This window comes from Anolis carolinensis, chromosome 6, assembly GCF_035594765.1.
Source record: "Anolis carolinensis isolate JA03-04 chromosome 6, rAnoCar3.1.pri, whole genome shotgun sequence".
In the NCBI taxonomy this organism is placed as follows: Eukaryota; Metazoa; Chordata; class Lepidosauria; order Squamata; family Dactyloidae; genus Anolis; species Anolis carolinensis.
In genome coordinates this window covers 5,508,571-5,530,343 of record NC_085846.1, presented here as the reverse complement: position 1 = coordinate 5,530,343, position 21,773 = coordinate 5,508,571, and the positions used below count along the sequence as shown (strand labels likewise).

The window sequence follows — 21,773 nt, the reverse complement described above, 5'->3', positions numbered from 1 at the left end:
ATCGTGACTATAACAACACAACTAAACGTCCCAGAAATACAAAACTTGGCACACAACTAAACGCCCCAGAAATACAAAACTTGACAACACAACACAAAAGCCTTTTCTCCCTGTTTTAACAACACAACTACACCATAAAACCGCAATCCGGACCCACAAAACTCACAACAACGCATCGTGACTATAACACAACTAAACACCCCAGAAATACAAAATTTGACAACACAATGCAAAAGCCTTGCCTTCCAGTTGTAAGAACACAACCACAACACAAAACCACAATCCGGACCCACAAAACGCACAACAACGCATCATGACTATAACAACACAACTAAACGCCCTAGAAATACAAAATTTGGTAAAACAATGCAAAAGCCTTGCCTCCCGGTTGTAACAACACAACCACACCACAAAACCACACCGGACCCACAAAACTCACAACAACACATCATGACTATAACGACACAACTAAACGCCCCAGAAATACGAAACTTGGCAACACAACACAAAAGCATTCCCTCCCGATTGTAACAACACAACCACACCACAAAACCACAATCTGGACCCACAAAACTCACAACAATGCATCGTGACTATAACAACACAACTAAACGCCCCAGAAATACAAAACTTGGCACACAACTAAACGCCCCAGAAATACAAAACTTGGCAACACAACACAAAAGCCTTGCCTCTCAGTTGTAACAACACAACCACACCACAAAACCACAATCTGGACCCACAAAACTCACAACAACGCATTGTGGCTATAACAAATACAAAAGTTGACAACACAACTCATCCACCTCCCCAATCCCTACATTCACACTTGGCCTCCAAAAAAACAATTACAATAATAACAATGACAACAACAACAATAAGAATCAACACCATCACAGGCAAGAAACAGCCAGGCACTGAGGCTGAGAGGCCAGTCAGTGCTACACTGGGCCTTCAAAAAACAATACAGTAGCATCTAACTTATCCAACCTTCATGACCACTACAACAACAACAATAATAAACACCTACACAGGCAAAACAAAAAAAGGACTATTGTACCACAATAAAAATATAAACTGCACTCAGCAGAATCAGACATTACAACTAACAACAAACCAAAGACAACAGGGATCTCAAGCAATTATCAATCAACACAAAAATTGAAGAAGGTAACAGACTTCAAATACTACTACTAATGTGAGTATAAAGAAGGTGGAGGTCACAGCATAAATACAACCTAAAGTAGACTGACCAACACCACCAGACTAAGCCACAGCAACGCGTGGCCGGGCACAGCTAGTATATATATAAAAAGGGTAATGACGTTTCGGCCTAGGACAAAACAACAAAACTGCACATCCCAGAAACACTAAACTTGGCAGCACAACCCCTCATCCATGCCTCTACGTTCATACAACAAACAGCTCCAGCTACTCCAGAAAACAGCCAGGCTTTGAGACTGCAAGGCTATTCCACCTGGCCAATAAAGGATTCCCATAAGCCACAGCAATGCATGGCCGGGTAAAGCTAGTAACAATAATAATAATAAACAACCATAACTAACAATAATAATAATAAATAGCAGTTGGAATTTATTTTCAAATGCATTTTAATTGCATTTATTTATGTTTTAATTGCATTTTTTTTACCAGACACACAGTGCTATTGAATTGTTTATTTTATTTTTGCATTCGCCTTGGTTTGAAATTGACCAAGGTGTGTGGTTGTGGCAAAGGTGGGGAATAAATAATGTAAACAACAACAACATATATATATTTATATATTTTCTTTTCTCTCCGCAGCGGTTCCTGCTCAGGCAGCAGCTTGGACGAGAGCCGCCCAGACGCCCAGTAGATGTGGTCACCTTGCCCAGGTAAGGCACTCTCCGTCTCCGTCTCCTTTGAATGTCACCTGAACTTTCTCAGCTAAAACGGGCGGGGGGGGGGCTCTCTCAAGGGTCCGGTCCCCCCCAATGGGTCTCTATGGAAATGCTGCCTGCATCCGGACCTGCCAGGTTATCCTGTTCCAGTCTCCATAGCAACTGTGGCTGTATCTAGGCCAGTCGCTATGTCTCCGAAGCAGCCACGGCAACGACGACGGTGCCGGGATCGAGGCTGGCTCCCTATTTCGGGGGTCTGTCCCCAGGGCAAAACCCCCTTTGGGTATAGAGACCCATAAAGTGACCCTGAAGGCCATCCAGTCCAACCGCTTCTGGCAGATACCGTGTTTCCCCGAAAATAAGACAGTGTCTTATATTAATTTTTGCTCCCAAAGGTGCTCTAGGTCTTATTTTCAGGGGATGTCTTATTTTTCCGTGAAGAAGAATTCACATTTATTGTTGAACAAACAAAAAAAGAACATTTATTATATACTGTACAGTAGTTGTCATGACAAACCAACATAACCAGACAAACTGAATCCTATCAAGAATTTCTTGTTACTACCATTATTTCCATGTACAACAATCTATGGTACGTATATTTACCAAAGCTGCATGTTCTGGTGTTCTGTTCGTTGGGCATGCTTCCAAACAAAAACTTTGCTAGGTTTTACTTTTGGGGGAGGCCTTATATTTAGTAATTCAGCCAAACTTCTACTAGGTCTTATTTTCTGAGGATGTCTTATTTTAGGGGAAACAGGGTAGGAGGGCACCATCAAAGCCCTACCAACAGATGGCCATCCAGCCTCTTTTAGTCCCCCATAGAAGGAGATTTCTCCACAATCTAAACTCTAGAGTTGGAGGAGACTCTAGAAGCCATGTTGGAAGACATAATCCAATCTCTCCCAACGGATGGCCATGCAGCCTCTTTTAAGGTCCTCCCTAGAAGGATTCTTCTCCACAATCCGAATCATAGAGTTCAAGGAGACTCCAAAGGCCATGTCGGAAGACACAATTCAATCCCTCCCAATAGATGGCCATGTAGCCTCTTTCAAGGTCCTCCCTAGAAGGAGACTTCTCCACAACCCGAATCCTAGAGTTGGAGAAGACCCCAAGACACAATTCAATCCCTCCCAACAGATGGCCATCTAGCCTCTCTTAGTCCCACATAGAAGGAGACTTCTCCACAATCCGAATCCTAGGGTTGGAAAAGACCTCAAAGGCCATGTTGGAAGACTCAATTCAATCTCTGCCGACAGATGGCCATGCAGTCTCTTTTAAGGTCCTCCCTAGAAGGAGACTTCTCCACAATCAGAATCGTAGAGTTTGAGGAGACTCCAAAGGCCATGCCGGAAGACACAATTCAATCCCTCCCAACAGATGGCCATGCAGCCTCTTTTAAGGTCCTCCCTAGAAGGATTCTTCTCCACAATCCGAATCGTAGAGTTCAAAGGAGACTCCAAAGGCCATGTTGGAAGACACAATTCAATCCCTCCCAACAGGTGGCCATCCAGCCCCATCCACGCAGCTGCATAAAATCCACATCGAACTGGGTTATAGGGCAGTTTGGACTCAGATAATCCAGTTCAAAGCAGATATTGTTGCTTATCTGCCTTGATATTTTGGGTTATATGGCTGTGCGGAAGGGCCCATAATCCCACCCAACAGATGGCCATCCAGCCTCTTCAACTTTTTTTATTTAGACAGGCTGTTAAAGGAAGTTTTCAAAGTAAAGTTGGGGGGCGCTGTGAGATTTAGCTATGGGTAGAGTTTTAATTAGTGTTAATGATTTTTTAAATGCTGCCAATATTTAATTCTGTTGCAATAAAAAACTTACAGAGAAGGACATACATTTCCAATGCAGTGTATTCATAGATTCACAGAACCCAAGAGTTGAAAGAGACCCCAAAGGCCATTCAGTCCAACCCTGTTTTGACATGAAGGAGGACACTATCCAAACCCTCCTGACAGATGGCCATCCAACTGCTATTTAAAAACTTACAGAGAAGGAGACATAGATACATTTCTGAAGCAATGCATCACAGAATCCAAAAGTTGAAAGCGACCTGCCATGTGGAAGGACACCATCCAAACCCTCCCAACAGATGGCCATCCAGGCTCTGCTTAAAAACCTCAATAGAAAGAGACTCCATTGCTTTTCTAATGCAGTCCATTTGTAGATTAATAGAATTCAATAATTGGAAGAGACTCCCAGGGCTATTCAGTCCAATCCCATTTTGACATGGAGGACACTATCCAAACCCTCCCAACAGATGGCCATCCAGGCTCTGCTTAAAAACCTCAATAGGAAGAGACTCCATTGCTTTTCTAAGGCAGTCAATTTGTAGATTAATATAATTCAATAATTAGAAGAGACTCTCAGGGCTATTCAGTCCAATCCCATTTTGACATGCAGGGCACCATCCAAACCCTCCCAACAGATGGCCATCCAGGCTCTGCTTAAAAACCTCAATAGAAAGAGACTCCACTGCTTGTACATTTGTAGATTAATAGAATTCAATAATTGGAAGACACTCCCAGGGCCATTCAGTCCAATCCTATTTTGACATGGAGGACACCATTCAAACCCTCCTGACAGATGGCCATCCGTATCTAACCATGGCTCTCATATCCCAAGGGGAATAATAATATTCCAGGTGAGCAGCATAAACGTGGCTATCGCTTCCCTTGATCTGGACACCCGACCCCTTATTGATGCATCCTAGAATCACATTGGCTTTTTCCGCAGCGGCATCACACTCTCGGCTCACGTTGAGCCTGTGGTCAGCTAAGACTCCTTGATCCCTTTCACGTGGGCTCTTTGTCGCCCGTCTCGTAACAGCCTGCAGTGCCTTTTGTTTGTTTTGAAAGGAAGAGGCTTCTTTTCTGCTGCCCTGGAGACGGGACTCAATGGAGCCTCGGGTTCAAATGACAGGAAAGGAAGGAGATGCCGCCCGGAGATTAGGAAGAGCTTCCTGGCTGTAAGGAGAGCTCTTCTTCTTCGCGGGTGGAAGGAAATCTCTGCCTTCTTCGGAGGCTTTTAAATTAAACACGCTCTGCGTCATGCCATCGGGAGGGATTAAGTGTTTGTTTGGGACTCACAACCGCATTGAGGTGATCACAACATACAACTCACCCTAGCCGTGGCATAATGCAGACCGTGCTTCATTATGTTTGTGTTTAAACCTCATAATTTTGAGAAAATGTAAACAGTACAGACCCATTGAATCAGGCCCCTTCTATGGTGCCATATAAGATCCAGATTATCTGCTTTGAACCGGATTAAATGGCAGTGTAGGCTCATATAATCCGGTTCAAAGGAGATATTCCGGATTATATGGAAGTGTATATTTGGTGACTTGATTCTTTTTTTTATTTTACTTCTCAGTGGAGCAGATTAAACAGAGGCAGGATGGCCATTTGTCGTGAGGGCTTTGACGGTGCTTTCCTTGCATGGCAGATTGGGGTCAGACTAGATGCCCCTTGGTGGTCTCTTCCAATGCTAGGATTCTGTGATGGTGAGGGTCTATTCCAACTCTATAATTCTGTGATGGTGATGAGGATGCCAGATTGGGGTTGCACTAGATGCCCCTTGGAGGTCTCTCCCAACTCTAGGATTCTATGATACCGATGGCAGATTGGGGTCAGACTAGATGGTCCTTGGGGGTCTCTTCCAATTCTAGGATTCTATGATAATGATGGCAAATTGGGGTCAGACTAGATGGCCCTTGGGGTTCCCTTCCAACTCTGGATTTCTATTATGATGATGGTGATGATGGTAGATTGGGGTTGGACTAGATGACCCTTGGGGGTCTCTTCCAACTCTAGGATTCTATGATAATGATGGCAGATTGGGGTCAGACTAGATAATAATAATAATAAAAAAACTTTATTTATATCCCGCCACCATCTCCCCACGGGGACTCGGGGCGGCTTACATGGGGCAGTGGCCCAAACAACATAAGAACAAAATATAAGCCACACAATAAATCACAATATAAAAAGATAAAACAATAATACAATATATCAATATAAACAACAATACAAGATAAAAATTTCATTTAAAACACATAAATGGTAAGACCGTAATAAAAACAGGATAAATTATTAAAAACCCACTGGGGCTGATTAATTAATGACTATCTCCGAAGGCCCTTGGGGTTCCCTTCCAACTCTAGATTTCAATGGTGATGATGGGAGATTGGGATTGGACTAGATGGGGGTCAGACTAGATGACCCTTGGAGGTTTCTTCCTATTCTAGGATTCTATAATGATGGCAAATTGGGGTCAGACTAGATGGCCCTTGGGGTTCCCTTCCAACTCTAGATTTCTATGATGATGATCGTGATGATGGTAGATTAGGGTTGGACTAGATGGCCCTTGGAGGTCTCTTCCAACTCTAGGATTCTATGAAAATGATGGTGATGATGATTGTAGATTGGGGTTGGACTAGATGGCCCTTGAGGGGTCTCTTCCAACTCTGGGATTCTATGATTCTGTGATGGTGATGGCAGATTGGGGTCGGACTAGATCATCCTTGGAAGTCTCCTCCAATTCAAAGATGGTGATGATGGTGATGGCAGATTAGGGTCAGACTAGATGTCAATTGGAGGTCCCTTCCAATTCTAGGATTCTATGATAATGATGGCAAATTGGGGTCAGACTAGATGGCCTTTGGGGTTCCCTTCCAACTCTAGATTTCTATGATGATGATGATGATGATGATAGTGGTGGTGATGATGGTAGATTGGGGTTGGACTAGATGGCCCTTGGAGGTCTCTTCAAATTCTATGCTGCTGCTGATGATGATGGAAGATTGGGGTCAGACTAGATGTCCCTTGGGGTTCCCTTCCAACTCTAGATTTCTATGATGATGATGATGGTAGATTGGGGTTGGACTAGATGGCCCTTGGAGGTCTCTTCCAATTCTATGATGATGGTGGTGATGATGGCAGATTGGGGTCAGACTAGATGACCATTGGGGTTCCCTTCCAACTCTAGATTTGTATGATGATGCTGGTAAGTTGGGGTTGGACTAGATGGCTCTTGGGGGTCTCTTCCAACTCTGGGATTCTATGATAATGACAGCAGATTGGGGACAGACTAGATGGCCCTTGGGGGTCCCTTCCAACTCTAGGATTCTATGGTAATGATGGCAGATTGGGGACAGGCTAGATGACCCTTGGGGGTCCCTTCCAACTCTAGGATTCTATGATAATGATGGCAGATTGGGGACAGGCTAGATGACCCTTGGGGGTCCCTTCCAACTCTAGGATTCTATGATAATGATGGCAGATTGGGGTCAGACTAGATGACCCTTGGGGGTATCTTCCAACTCTGGGATTCTATGATTCTGTGATGGTGATGGCAGATTGGGGTTGGACTAGATCATCCTTGGAAGTCTCTTCCAATTCTATGATGGTGATGGTGATGATGTCAGATTGCGGTCAGACTAGATGTCCCTTGGGGGTCCCTTCCACCTCTTCTGTGCTTCTATGGACGTGACTGTGCAAGGAGGCCGTGGGGGCCTTGCTGCCTGCCTGGCCAGGTGGGGCTCTGTCCCTCCGCCTCCCTGTTTGTTCTGCGCTGGGCTGGGCCGGTCTGTCGGTCGGTCGTGCCGCTCTGCCGCTCCCCAGAAGCCAATCTGCTGACCTCAGCCTCCGTGACTCACTCTCTGCCCGTGGAAGGGCCGCTGCTGCAGAAATCCATCCTTCGCCTCCCCTTGTTTACGCCTGGCTTCCATGCCTCCCTCGCCCAGCCCGGCTCCCTTTTCTCCCACAAAGAAAACAAAAAACATCCAGAGCCCAGTTCTGCTTCTTTTGAAACTGCAGGAGAAAAAAAATACATATATATATAGAGAGAGAGAGAGAGAGCAAGCAGGATCCAGAGGTCACTCTCCTTGTGTTTATTCCTTGCCACCAAATCCATTTTTCTAATTCTCAGATTGTTTCTTTTTTGCATGCCTGCATTTAAAATGGCAGGGTTGATTGAGGATTGGATAAAGTGTGGCTGGTGTGGGGTTGAATTGTGAAATATTATTTGCCCTAACAACAACAACAATAACAATGGGTTGCTGTGAGTTTTCCAGGCTTCATGTTCCAGAAGCATTTTATTTACAGTAGAGTCTCACTTATCCAAGCTAAACGGGCCAGCAGAACGTTGGATAAGCGAATATCTTGGATAATAAGGAGGGATTAAGGAAAAGCCTATTAAACATCAAATTAGGTTATGATTTTACAAATTAAGCACCAAAACATCATGTTATACAACAAATTTGACAGAAAAAGTAGTTCAATATACAGTAATGTTATGTTGTAATTACTGTATTTACGAATTTAGCACCAAAATATCACAATGTATTGAAAACATTGACTACACAAATGGCTTGGATAATCCAGAAGCTTGGATAAGCGAGTCTTGGATAAGTGAGACTCTACTGTATTTATTTACTTCATTTATATCCTGCTTTTCTCACTCCAGAGGGGACTCAGAGCAGCTTACAAATCAAATGTTCCTACTATATATTATTAGCCTAGCACAATGTAAGCATTAAATTACTATATTGCACTATATCATTATATGGTAATATTATTAGTACCTCACAACCTCTGAGGATGCCTGCCATAGATGTGGGCGAAACGTCAGGAGATAATACTTCTGGAACATGGCCACACAGCTCAAAAGACATACAACAACCCCGATTATTAGTAATATTACATATAATATATAATTATTATTATATTGTTATTAGTATAATATTGTATTATGTTATAATATTATTCTCAATATTATAAGTATATACAATATATTATATATTTATAAATTATTGTATATTTATATATATTATATATTTTCTCCTGACATTTCACCCACATCTATGGCAGGCATCCTCAGAGGTTGTGAGATCTGTTGGAAACTAGGCAAATGGGGTTTATATATCTGTGGAATAATGTCCTGGGTGAGAGGAAGAACTCTGTCTATTGGAGGAAAGTACGAATATTGCAATTGGCCACCTTGATTACCACTGAATGGCCTTGCAACTTCAAAGCCTGGCTGCTTCCTGCCTGGGGGAATCCTTTGTTGTGATGTGTTAGCTGGCCCTGATTGTTTCATGTCTGGAATTCCCCTGTCTTCAGAGTGTTGTTCTTTATTCACTATCCTGATTTTAGAGTTTATAAAAATACAGTAGAGTCTCACAATATATTGAAAACATTGATTACAAAAATGCCTTGGATAATCCAGAACCTTGGATAAGCAAGGCTTGGATAAGTGAGACTCTACTGTACTGGTTGCCAGATTTTGTTCATTTTCATGGTTTCCTCTTTTCTGTTGAAGCTGTCCACGTGCTTGTGTATTTCCCCCAGGTAGGAAGCAGCCAGGCTTTGAAGCTGCAAGGCTATTCAATGCTGATCAAGGTGATTAATTCCAATATTCACGCTTGCCTCAAACAGACAAGAGTCCTTTCTCCCGCCAACTCCACTTGCCTCGTTTCCAACAGACCTCACAACCTCTGAGGATGCCGGCCATAGATGTGGGCGAAATGTCAGGAGATAATGCTTCTGGAACATGGCTATACAGCCCGGAAAACTCACAGCAACCCAGTGATTCCGGCCATGAAAAAACAATTTTTTTTTCCGTGTCAGGAGCAACCAGAGTTGCTTCTGGAGTGAGAGAATTGACCGTCTGCAAGGACGTTGCCCAGGGGACACCCGGATGTTTTTGATGTTTTTACCATCCTTGTGGGAGGCTTCTCTCATGTCCCCGCATGGAGCTGGAGCTGATAGAGGGAGCTCATCCGCGCTCTCCCCGGGTGGGATTTGAACCTGGCAGCCTTCAGGTCAGCAACCCAACCTTCAAGTCACGAGGCTTTTATCCCCTTGGCCACTGGAGGCTCCTATAATAATAATAATAATAATAATAATAATAATAATAATAATAATAATAATAGAGACTCAGACACATGGGGTGCCATGGATTCAAATTGCAGGGAAAGAGATTCCACCTAAACGTTAGGAAGACGTTCCTGACGGTTCGGAGCTGTTCAACGGAGGAATAAGGTGCCTTTGAGTCCAGTAGAATCCCCTTCAGTTGAGGTTTTTAAAGCTAATGTGGATGGCCATCTGTCAGGAGGGTTTGGATTGTGCCCTGCATGGCAAAATGGGCTTGGACTGGATCGACATTGAGGGATCTCTTCCACATCCATGATTCATTCTTTAAGGGGTTGGACTGAGTGACCTTTGGGTGCCGCTCCCAACTCCGTGACTATATCACCCATCACCCCAATTCTCCAGTAGAATCCCCTTCAGTTGAGGTTTTTAAAGCTAATGTGGATGGCCATCTGTCAGGAGGGTTTGGATTGTGACCTGCATGGCAGAATGGGCTTGGACTGGATTGACGCTTAGGGTCCTCTTCCACATCCGTGATTCATTCTCTCTCTCTTTCTCTTTAGGGGGTTGGACTGAGTGACCTTTGGGTGCCCCTCTCAACTCGGTGACTCTATCACCCATCACCCCCAATTATCCCGAATCCGAGCAACAAGCCGTCCTGCCGCCTCTCCCTTCCCTTCCCCCACGGTCCTTTTATTATTTCTTCGTCATCCGGACCCGTTTCCATAGAAACTCTCTTTCCGTTTGGATACTCCCGTCGTCACCGCCAGGAAGGGATTGTGTATGCGGGTGTGAGTGTGTGTGTGTGTGTCAGCATGCATGCATCTGTGTATATATGCTTGCGTGCGTGAGAGAAAGAGAGAGAGAGAGCGATGCCCTGAAGGTATTGTTGTCATTGCCTCGTGCGCACACGCCCCTCTCGTTCTCGCTCAGCCTTGCACACTTGGAAAAAGGCACATTTGCACAAACCGTGCTTTGCTTTGACCTGGGAAAAGAGCAGGAGTGTGGTTTTGTGTGCTTATCGGGTTGGGGAAATATATCAAAAAGGAGACCCATGGAAGCCACCGTTGCCTATATGCACACACCCCGCTTCACATCTCTCTCGTCCCAAGGCCACGCTCCGGGCACGGTGCCAAACCTTGCAAAGCCGAGGAAGGAGCCGCCGAACGGGGCAATCCGCTCGAACCGGCCAGCCTTGGAGCCCTGCGCCGAGTCCAAGTGGGCTGGGCTAGCTTGATGTTGGCTGCCGTCGCCGCTAATCCGAGCTGGCACCCGGCTCCGTTTCCTTCAGCCATTTTAGGCTGCCAGCTGGGGGAACTCCTTGAGCAAAATGGCTCCCAAAAGAGGGGGGAAATGTGTGTAAAAGGGGGTGCAATGGGGAGAAGGACGGGAGCCACGTGCAGATATCCTTCCCTTGTTCCCGGTTCGTGGTCTGTTGCGGTTCGGGTCAGGATGGACTTGTAGCAAACTTGGAAGGAGCAAGAGTTTGCATTTCTTTTGGCCTTGGAACTTGACCTCCCGTTACCACGTATTTGCAAGTATACAGACTCATAACTCAGGTGTTTTGGACTCCAACTCCCACCATTCCTAACAGCCTCAGGCCCTTTCCTTTTGTCAGGGATTTATTTCAAATCACATCCGCAAACACCCTGATTTATTGGTGAGACAGGTCCTCTCACCTTCTCCTCTGCAGTCAGACCGCTTAAACATCCAGCGAACGACACCTCAGTCATAATTCTGCTGATCCCAGCGGTTCTAAGGCTTTATTTATTTACAAGTATATACAGCTACAATAACAAACACCATCCCTCTCTGGGCTCATGCTTCCCCGCAAGGGGAAAGCATGTTCTCTCTCTTCGCTGTCAGCTATCAGCACACACTGGCAACACCCTACATTCCACTGTCCATGATGAATGTTCCGTCCCCCGTTGAAACCGGAAGACTTGACCTATTGGCCCTGCAGGTAGTCAATCAGGGCTGGCTGGTAATTAACTCATGTGCTGCTGGAAATCTTGCCAGAACACAGATGCACAATCCAAACAGCAAACATTTGATCTAACATTTCACACTAACAACAAAATACACCAACACCTTTTGCCCCTGAGGCTGTTAGGAATGGTGGGAGTTGAAGTCCAAAACACCTGGAAGGAGGGCCAAGGTTGGCCCATGTCTGTCCTAAAGGAAGACTTAAGCGGCGGAGGGGCAAAAGGAAGGGGCCTGAGGCTGTTAGGAATGGTGGGATGTCCACACTAAGATCTTGTATCTTATATATTTCCTTCCTCCAAGTCTTCAGTTTCCGACAACATTGGGTGCAGTTTTCCCCACTCTGACTCAAAACAATGCCACTCTATTTCCAAAGATCATTTTCGTCAGATTTTGCAGCACGAAAGAGGCAACTCGATCAGATTTCAGGAGAAAAATCACTTCCAAAATTGCACTTTTTTGTTTTGTATTTTTTTCTGACCAAGAGTCATGGTCAAAAGTTTGGAGGCCACATGCAAATCAGACCCATTCATGTTGTCATCTCTGATCTTAAATATTAGGAATTAATATATTAATATTAAATACACAGTTCTATTCTCATGTCTTGCACCTTGCAAGAGAAGTCTAGGATTCCCCCTCCGATGTTGGTTCTGTCCCCCAAGATTCAAGAATTCAAGAATCCTACTCGGTAGAATCTGTGCTCTCCAAAGCAACCTTTCCAGATCTAAACTTCAGTGACTCCTGTTTCATGTAGAAAGATGTTGGGAAGCCTTTCCTGACTCATTCTTTCTTTCTTTCTTTGCACAGATCAGAGTCGGCACAATGGCTCCGGTGGTGGAGGTCACAGACGTCAGCCACTCCAGCTCCCTCCTGGTCCAGCTGAACGAGCAGCGCCTGCGCGGCCAGTTTTGCGACATCACCATCATCGCGGAAGACACCAAGTTCAAGGCCCATAAGAACGTCCTCGCCGCCTCCAGCCCCTACTTCAAGGAAGTGCTCTCCGAGGAGTCGGTGTGCCGCCAAGCAGGCCAGATCCTGGAGCTTCCCGACATCCAAGCCGACGTCTTCTCCGACATCCTCAACTTCATCTACAACTCCCACCTCTCAGTGCCCAGCCCGGCGGCCGCGAAGGAGATTGGAGCCGTCGGCCGGCGCCTCGGCATCTCCCGCTTGGAGGACTTGGATGACTCCTCAGCAGGGGCCAAGATGGACGACTCCGGTGCGGCCAGCCCCTCCAGGCCTTGCGGGTCGCCGATCGACCTCACCTGCTCTTCCCGCTTAGCCGAGCCTTCCAGCCCTTTCTGTTTGGAGGAATCGACCAAAGCACTCAGCCCAGTGGAAGATGCTCGGCCTGATGCCGAACAAGAGACGGCCAAGATCCTGTACAACCTCAGCTCGGTTGCCGCGGTGCCACCGCCAACTCCAGACCTTGCTTTTGCGCTGAAAGGAAGTAATGCTTGGGACCAGGACACTTCTCCCTCTGCTTCTGTCACCAACAATGACAACCCGGTCCAGGCGCCTTCGTCCCCGCCGGGAGCTCCGTATCCGGCCAGTAGCACTTTTTGCTGCGGAACCTGCGGCCGCAGCTTCACCACGTCTTCGGCGCTCAGCCTCCACATGAAGCTGCACCGGACGCGGCGTTCCTTGTCCTGCCGGCACTGCGGGAAGAGCTTCATTCACATCAAACGGCTACAGACGCATGAAGTCTTATGCAAGGAGGTGGAGGAGCCCAAGGAGAACGCTTTAGGAGGCAGTGACACACCGTCGGACCCCGTCCTGCCTCCCAAGCCGGCGGCAGCATCCGCCTCTACCAAGAAAGGCATGATGTTCCGCCACCGCAGCCTGCCGCGCATGGACTATATCTCCGACCAAGACCACTTTGTCAAAGTGGTGGACGGCCACATCATCTATTTCTGCACTGTCTGCGAGCGATCCTACATGACCCTTTCGAGCCTCAAGCGCCACTCCAACGTCCATTCGTGGCGGCGGAAATACCCGTGCCGTTACTGCGACAAGGTCTTTGCCCTGGCTGAGTACCGCACCAAGCACGAGGTCTGGCACACGGGGGAACGGCGATACCAGTGCATCTTCTGCTGGGAGACATTTGTCACTTACTACAACCTGAAGACCCACCAGAAAGCCTTCCATGGAATCAACCCTGGTCTCATCTCTTCAGAAAAGACCCCCAACGGCGGCTATAAGCCTAAGCTCAACGCTCTGAAACTCTACCGGCTCTTGCCTATGCGCTCCCAAAAAAGGCCCTACAAGACTTACAGCCAAGGGCTGGTCCCAGATAACCTCTTGCTCTCCACTCAGCCCATCCCTATGACGTTGGGGGAAAACGACTCTTTAGATGGAAACTTAGTCTCCTCGTTGGGTCCCAGCGATGTCTTCGCAACCAATGGCAGCACCTTGGATCTGCCAGAGGGAGAATGCTTTCAGCAGCAAGACGCCATCCGGGAGATGCCTGTGCTCCCACCAATCGATGACGCAGTCCAGCCGGACGAGCGGCCAGGGGCTGCGGCGGAGGCCCCCACGGTCATCGCCTATGGGAGGCCAACTTCTTCTGTGATCGTCCATAGTACTTCGGTGAAATCACAGGCCCCTTCGGTGATCACATATAACAGCAAGTCTTCAGATCCATCGTTAGATCCGGGGCCTCCGCCTCTCCTGCCGCAGACTCTGCCTTCCACGATTGTGACCAAACCCATCAAGAAACAAGTACTCAAGGAATACATCCAGTCCCAGAAGACGGATGAGCGGGTCTCAGAAGAGAATGGGTCTGAACACGGGCACAGAGCGAAGGGTCCACGGGCCGGGCGTACCATGACTTACATGGCAAAGCCAGCATACGTAGGGACCGCCTCCGAAAACCGCGCTGCACCACTCTGCCAGATCACGGTGCGCATCGGTGAAGAAGCCATCGTCAAGCGGCGGATCTCAGAGACGGATCTCATGCTGGATAAAGGCAGCCGTGTCGGAGGCAGGCGCTTCGATTTCGGTTGGGACCAGAATGGTGACAAGCAGCCACCACCGCTGCTGGGACCTCATGGCACATATGCTAATGAGAGCGGCGAGGAGGAGAGCGACCGGGGAGATGCCGAAGACCAGCTCTGGCGACCGTATTACAGCTACAAGCCCAAACGGAAGACGTGCAGCGGCGGTGGCACCAGCAACGCCATGCCAAAGGTGAAGAAGTCGCGGTGGCGTCGCAAGTTGCGTTCCCTGCGCTGGTTGAAACGCACTGAGAAGGATAAGGAGGCTGAGGAAGAAGAAGAGGAGGAAGAGGAAGAAGAGGAGGTCAAAGACGATGCCAGCATGGGGACCAGCGAGCCAATGTCCACTGATGCACCCGGGGGCACTTCGGAGGGCGAAGGAACGGATCAAGCACCCAAAACCGGGAGTGGACGGGGCTCGGAGTGGAAGCACGAGTGCAGCATTTGTGGCAAACTCTTCTCCGCTCTCAAGAAACTGAGAAAACACGAGCGGGTGCACGGGCGGTTCGGGAAGGAGGACCATTCCTTGGCGTCCATGCTGGGCACTCCCCACCGTGTGGGCCGCAAGCCTCTGGCGAGGTTCACCTGCACCCATTGCACAAAGGTCTGCAAGACCGCCGCAGCGCTCAGCCGCCACATGAAGCGGCATGAGAACAAGGAGCCGGAAGCCCCGCCATCTCCAGCTCTCCCCTTGCCGACTCCCACCACCGTCATCGCCTACTCCAAGAAGACCCCCGACGTGCCCCCAGCACCCCCTCTCTCGCCCATCGTCAAGGAAGAGACCACTCAAGAGATGCAGGTGTCATCCTCCAGCGGGGAAGCCCCTGTTATCCAACAGGAAGCGCCGGAGGACGACCCTCCGCCAATGGACCTAACGCCGTACGACGTCCGGACTCTGGCACCGATGCTGCCGGTGGAGAGCTCCCCTCTGCCGGAGGAAGGCGGCTCCCCTTTCTCCGAACACATCCCCTCCCAACCGCCCGTCCTGGAGGCTGTCCCCGGCCTCGTGGAAGTGCCCCCGAGTTTGCCGCACTCCCTCCAAGACCCTGTCATCTCGCACACCGGCTTGGTCCAGAAGGAGGTCCTAGTGCCGCCAGCACCACAGCCGCCGGACCTGGAAGAGGAGCGATACCCGGTCCAGGAGTACCCGTTGCCGCTACTGGTTCCGGGAAGCTGCCGGACCCGGAAGGACTTAGAGGACAAGGCTTCGTTCCTGGCCTACCCGAGCGCCATCCAGTTCAACAAGGCGGGCGGCAGCGACGGGGACGGCAAGATGGGCTTCTACCCGGACCCCTACCCGTTAATGTATGGGCACCAGCTCTTGGCGGCGGCCTACCCATACAATTTCACTCTGCCGGTGGCATTGAACATGGTGGTCCCCGACGACAAGGGTCAGCCTTTGCCCTTCCTGCCCAGCGTCTTCAGCTACTCCATGAACCCGTGCCGCAGCGAGGTCCACGAGGCCGGCGCCGGAACCAATGGGGCGGCCGTGGCGATGGGCACCGCCGCCGGCGTTCTCCGCGAGGGCAGAGGAGAACCGGCGGGCGCTTCGGAGCGGCTGAAGAAAGGAGCCCTTCTTTGAGAGACAAAAGGGGGTTTGCTTTGCGGGGAGAGGAGCACCGGGGACGGGGGAAAGGAGAGTCGGATGCGTGCCTGGGAGTGTGTGCGTGCGGATTGGAACGAGGATTGTGTTTCCGCCATGCGTGTGTCGGATCGGTGGGCGTCTCCGATCCGACCCTGCTTCACATCTATTGAAGCACATCCGTTGTGTCTTGAGTGGGGACTGTAAAAAAATAGTTAAATAGCAAAAAAAATAGGTACAGGGTAACCCCTCTTCTCCCCAGAACCCCCGAATCCCCCGTTCCCTCCAGATGAATGTCTTGCTCAGTAGACACTGTTAGTGAATTTGCACAACCCGCCCTGCTCTCTCCGTGAACCCCGTTGTTCCGCCACGTCTTCGCCGTGTCCTGTGGTGTCGTCGCAGCTGTTCCTTTCACCCGCCAGTCTTGCAGCGTGCACAAAGGGGAGTTGAAGTGAGGGTGCATTTGCACTAGGCGCCGGGCGACTTTGGCCCTTCGTCCGGGTGTTTTGGACTTCAACTCGGCCGTTCCTAACAGCCTCAGGCCCGTTCCTTTTGCCCCTCCGCCGCTTAAGCGGCGGAGGGGCAAAAGGAAAGGGCCTGAGGCTGTTAGGAACGGCCGAGTTGAAGTCCAAAACACCCGGACGAAGGGCCGAAGTTGCCCCGCATGCAGCTTGATATTGTTGCATCGGGGCATTGTTGTCCCTCCCCAAAATGGGCCGCTTTGCTTCTGGCCTTCCTGTTTGTTTTCTTTGCTCAGAGCAGCTGCTGCGGCAGGAGCTTTGGAGAGATTCCCCCGCCCTTCCTTGCTTTGCTCTTTCCCTCTCCGGCCTTGTTTTGTTTTGCAGCCTCCATGAGATGAATCACATTTTCCTTTTGGCAGGAGAGGAAGGGAAGGAGAGGGAAGGAGAAGAGGGCAGCCTTGCGTGAAGCAGCGCAGCTTCTCCCTGACGAAAGCAAGGGATGTCCTGCAGAGTAGGAAGCTAAGTGCACATCATGCACCTACTCGTGTCCTTCCCCAGTTAGGAGTCGTGCAGGATTGCAACGCCCATCACCCACTGCAAAAATAATTTAGGATGCAGGAAGGAACATACTGCAGAAACTTAAATGCACATCATGCACCTACTCATCTCCTTCCCCAGTTAGGAGTCGTGCAGGATTGCAACTCCCATCATCCACTGCAAAAATAATTTAGGATGCAGGAAGGAACATACTGCAGAAACCTAAATGCACACATGTCCTTCCCTAATTATAAGTCATATAGGATTGCAACTCCCATCATTTACAGCAGACATAGTTTAGGATGCAGGAAGGGATGCACTGCGGAAACCTACATGCACGTCGTGCACCTACTCATTTCCTTCCCCAGGATTGCAACTCTCATCATCCACAGCAAGCATAATTTAGGATGCAGGAAGGAACATACTGCAGAAACTTAAATGCATATCATGCACCTGTTCCAAGTCCTTCCCCAATTATGAGTCCTATAGGATTGCAACTCCCATCATCCACAGCAAACACAGTTTAGGATGGCAGGAAGGGATATACTACAGAAACCTAAATGCACGCCATGTACCTGTTCCAAGTCCTTCCCTAATTATAAGTCATACAGGATTGCAACTCTCATCATCCACAGCAAACATGGTTTAGGATGCAAAACGGGATGTACTCCAGAAACCTAAATGCACACCATGCACCTATTCATCACCTTCCCCAGTTATGGGTCGTACAGGATTGCAACTCCCATCATCCACAGCAAACATAGTTTAGTATGCAGGAAAGTCCTTATTGGAGAAACTGAAATGCACATCACGCACCTACTCATTTCTTTCCCCAGTTATGAGCCGTACAGGATTGCAACTCCCATCATCCACAGCAGACATAGTTAGGGATGCAATGCGGAAACCTACATGCACACCATGCATCTACTCATCGCCTTCCCTAGTTATGAGTCGTACAGGATTGCAGCTCCCATCATCCACAGCAAACACAGTTTAGGATGCAGGAAGGGATGTACTATAGAAACCTAAATGCACATCAGGCACCTGTTCCAAGTCCTTCCCCAATTATGAGTCATATAGGATTGCAACTCCCATCATCCACAACAAACACAGTTTAGGATGCAGGAAGGGATGTACTATAGAAACCTAAATGCACATCATGCACCTGTTCCAAGTCCTTCCCTAATTATAAGTCATACAGGATTGCAATTCCCATCATCCACAGCAAACACAGTTTAGGATGCAGGAAGGGATGTACTGGAGAAACCTAAATGCACCCATGTCCTTCCCTAATTATAAGTCATACAGGATTGCAACTCCCATCATCCACAGCAAACATAGCTTAGGATGCACAACAGGATGTACTCCAGAAACCTAAATGCACACCATGCACCTACTCATTGCCTTCCCCAGTAATGAGTCGTACAGGATTGCAACTCCCATCATCCACAGCAAACATAGTTTAGTATGCAGGAAAGTCCGTATTGGAGAAACTGAAATGCACATCTCACACCTACTCATGTCTTTCCCCAGTTATGAGCCGTACAGGATTGCAACTCCCATCATCCACAGCAGACATAGTTTAGGATGCAGGAAGGGATGTACTATAGAAACCTAAATGCACATCATGCACCTGTTCCAAGTCCTTCCCCAATTATGAGTCATATGGGATTGCAACTCCCATCATCCACAGCAAACACTGTTTAGGATGCAGGAAGGGATGTACTGGAGAAACATAAATTCGCCCATGTCCTTCCCTAATTATAAGTCATACAGGATTGCAACTCCCATCATACACAGCAAACATGTGCACAACAGGATGTACTCCAGAAACCTAAATGCACACTATGCACCTACTCATTTCTTACCCCAGTTATGAGTCGTACAGGATTACAACTCCCATCATCCACAGCAAGCATAGTTTAGGATGCAGGATGGGATGTCCTGCAGGAACATAAATGCACATCATGCACCTACTCATGTCCTTCCCCAGTTATGAGTTGCATAGCGTTGCAACTCCCATCATCCACATTGTTTAGGATGCAGGGATTTTAGTGAATCGATGCACACAAAGGGAAATAAGGAGAAGCCTATTTAGTTACCATCCTGTTTGTATCCTCTGGGGTTTCGGGTCGTGGGGATTGAGCCAAACAAGACCGGGGATCCACTGTGTTTTTAAGTTTTTGCAATGCTCGTCCCCTTCTGCCCCTTCCCCCAAAAAAGGATCTCAAACCAGATTCCTAGGATCTCATGGCTACTGTAGGAAAAGTGCATTAAAGAGAAGGACCATTTGGATTAAAATATTCCAAAGTTCAAGGACCACGTTGGCCACTTAGCTAAACTTTTAGTAGTTCATATATATGTGTGTGTTTCCTTAGTTGTAGGAACACCATTCCTAACAGCCTCAGGCCCCTTCCTTTTGCCCCTCCGCCGCTTAAGCGGCAGAGGGGCAAAAGGAAAGGGCCTGAGGCTGTTAGGAATGATGGGAGTTGGAGTCCAAAGCACCCGGAGGTCCAAAGATAATATAATATAATAGTGGAAACATTCCAGTTCTCTCTGGGAAAATCTCTTTCCCCTCTTAAGCTCAGAATTCCCAATGCATTGGCTTTGCTTCTTAAAAGACACAAACTTTTGTAAAACTTTGCTCCCTAAATTCATGCCAGTTTTCCTCCTCTGCTTTACTTTTTTTCCCCCACTACCCAATAAATAAATCCATCCATGGCTTCAGGTTGGAAAAAGCCAGCTGGCAGCTCCATCGTCTTTTTGAATTGGTTAAGAGCATCAAAAGTCTATGGGGCAAGGGGCTTTGTAGAGTCAAAATAGGCACAATCAGAATCCTAGACTTGGAAGGGACCCCCAAAGGACATCCAGTCCAACTGATCCCACCCTATAGATGGTCATCCAGCCTCTGCTATATTGCATAGTTGAGCAGCTTTTACGGTCAGGAAGTTCTTCACATAGGAGATTTGTGTGACTCCATTGTCTCATGCTTCAAGCGCAGTAGGTTATGGGCCCAGCTAAACTGTGCATGCAAATCGGTGGTTCCCAAACTCTAGCCTTGCAGGCACCACCTGATCCCTCCCGATAGATGGTCATCCAGCCCCTGCTTAAACACCTCCAGAGAAGGATACTCCACAACACACCCAAGGTAGCATATTCCATAGTTGAGCAGCTTTTATGGTCAGGAAGTTCTTCACATAGGAGATTTGAGTGACTCCATTGTCTTATGCTTCAAGCGCAATAGGTTATGGGCCCAGCTAAACTGCATACAAATCAATGGTCCCCAAACGATCCCTCCTGATAGATGGTCATCCAGCCTCTGCCATATTCCATAGTTGAGCAGCTTTTACTTTGAGAAGTTCTTCACATAGGATATTTGAGCGCAATAGTTTATGGGTCCATCTAAACTGTTCATGCAAATCAATGGTTCCCAAAGTTTACCCTTGCAGGCATCATCTGATCCCTCCCGGTAGAGGGTCATCCAGCCTCTGCCCTATTCCATAGTTGAGCAGCTTTTACTTTGAGAAGTTCTTCACATAGGAGATTTGAGTGACTTCAGTGTCTCATGCTTCAAGCACAATAGGTTATGGGCCCAGCTAAATTGTGCATGCAAATCAATGGTTCCCAAACTCTAGCCTTGCAGGCACCATCCGATCCCTACCAATAGAGGGTCTTCCAGCCTCTGCTATATTGCATAGTTGAGCAGCTTTTACAGTCAGGAAGTTCTTCACATAGGAGATTTGAGTGACTCCATTGTCTTATGCTTCAAGCACAATAGATTATGGGCCCAGCTAAACTGCATACAAATCAATGGTTCCCAAATGATTCCTCCTGATAGATGGTCATCCAGCCTCTGCCATATTCCATGGTTGAGCAGCTTTTACAGTCAGGAAGTTCTTCACATAGGAGATTTGAGTGACTCCGTTGTCTTATGCTTCAAGTGCAATAGGTTATGGGCCCAGCTAAACTGTGCATACAGATCAATGGTTCCCAAACTCTAGCCTTGCAGGAGAAGAGAATCGTAGTGTGAGGAGAGAGTCCAAGGGGCCATCCAGTCCAACCCCCTTCTGCTAGACAGGGACACAATTCAAGCCCTCCTGACAGATGGCCACCCAGCCTCTGCTTAAACAACTTACGGGCCCAGCAAGACTGTACATACAAAGCAATGATTCCCAAATTCTAACCTTGCAGGAGGATAGAATCCTAGCATGAGGAGGGAGCCCACAGGGCCATACAATCCAACCCCATTCTGTTAAGACAGGAACACACAATCCAAGCTCTCCCGACAGATGGCCATCCAGCCTCTGCTTGAAAAGCTCCAGAGAAGGAGACTCGGGGAAAACATATTCCACTGTTGAACAGCTCTTAATTATTACTAAGCCCTTCCTAATGTTTATGTAGGGCTACTAATCCTGCAGATTGGAATTTCAACTTCAAGAAGCCTATA

The 21,773-nt window shown here is 48.0% G+C and overlaps 1 protein-coding gene across 1 annotated transcript in view; it reads left to right on the top strand.

Moving 5' to 3' along the window:
* zbtb4 (zinc finger and BTB domain containing 4) overlaps nucleotides 1-17,654 on the top strand; it is a 60,648-nt gene extending 42,994 nt beyond the window's left edge. The window contains exons 2-3 of the mRNA XM_008122216.3: nucleotides 1,804-1,874; nucleotides 12,558-17,654. Coding sequence (XP_008120423.2) covers nucleotides 12,573-16,328 — 3,756 coding nt within the window. The 5' untranslated portion in view covers nucleotides 1,804-1,874; nucleotides 12,558-12,572 and the 3' untranslated portion in view covers nucleotides 16,329-17,654. The remainder of the gene's footprint in view (nucleotides 1-1,803; nucleotides 1,875-12,557) is intronic.
* Nucleotides 17,655-21,773: the final 4,119 nt, after the last annotated feature.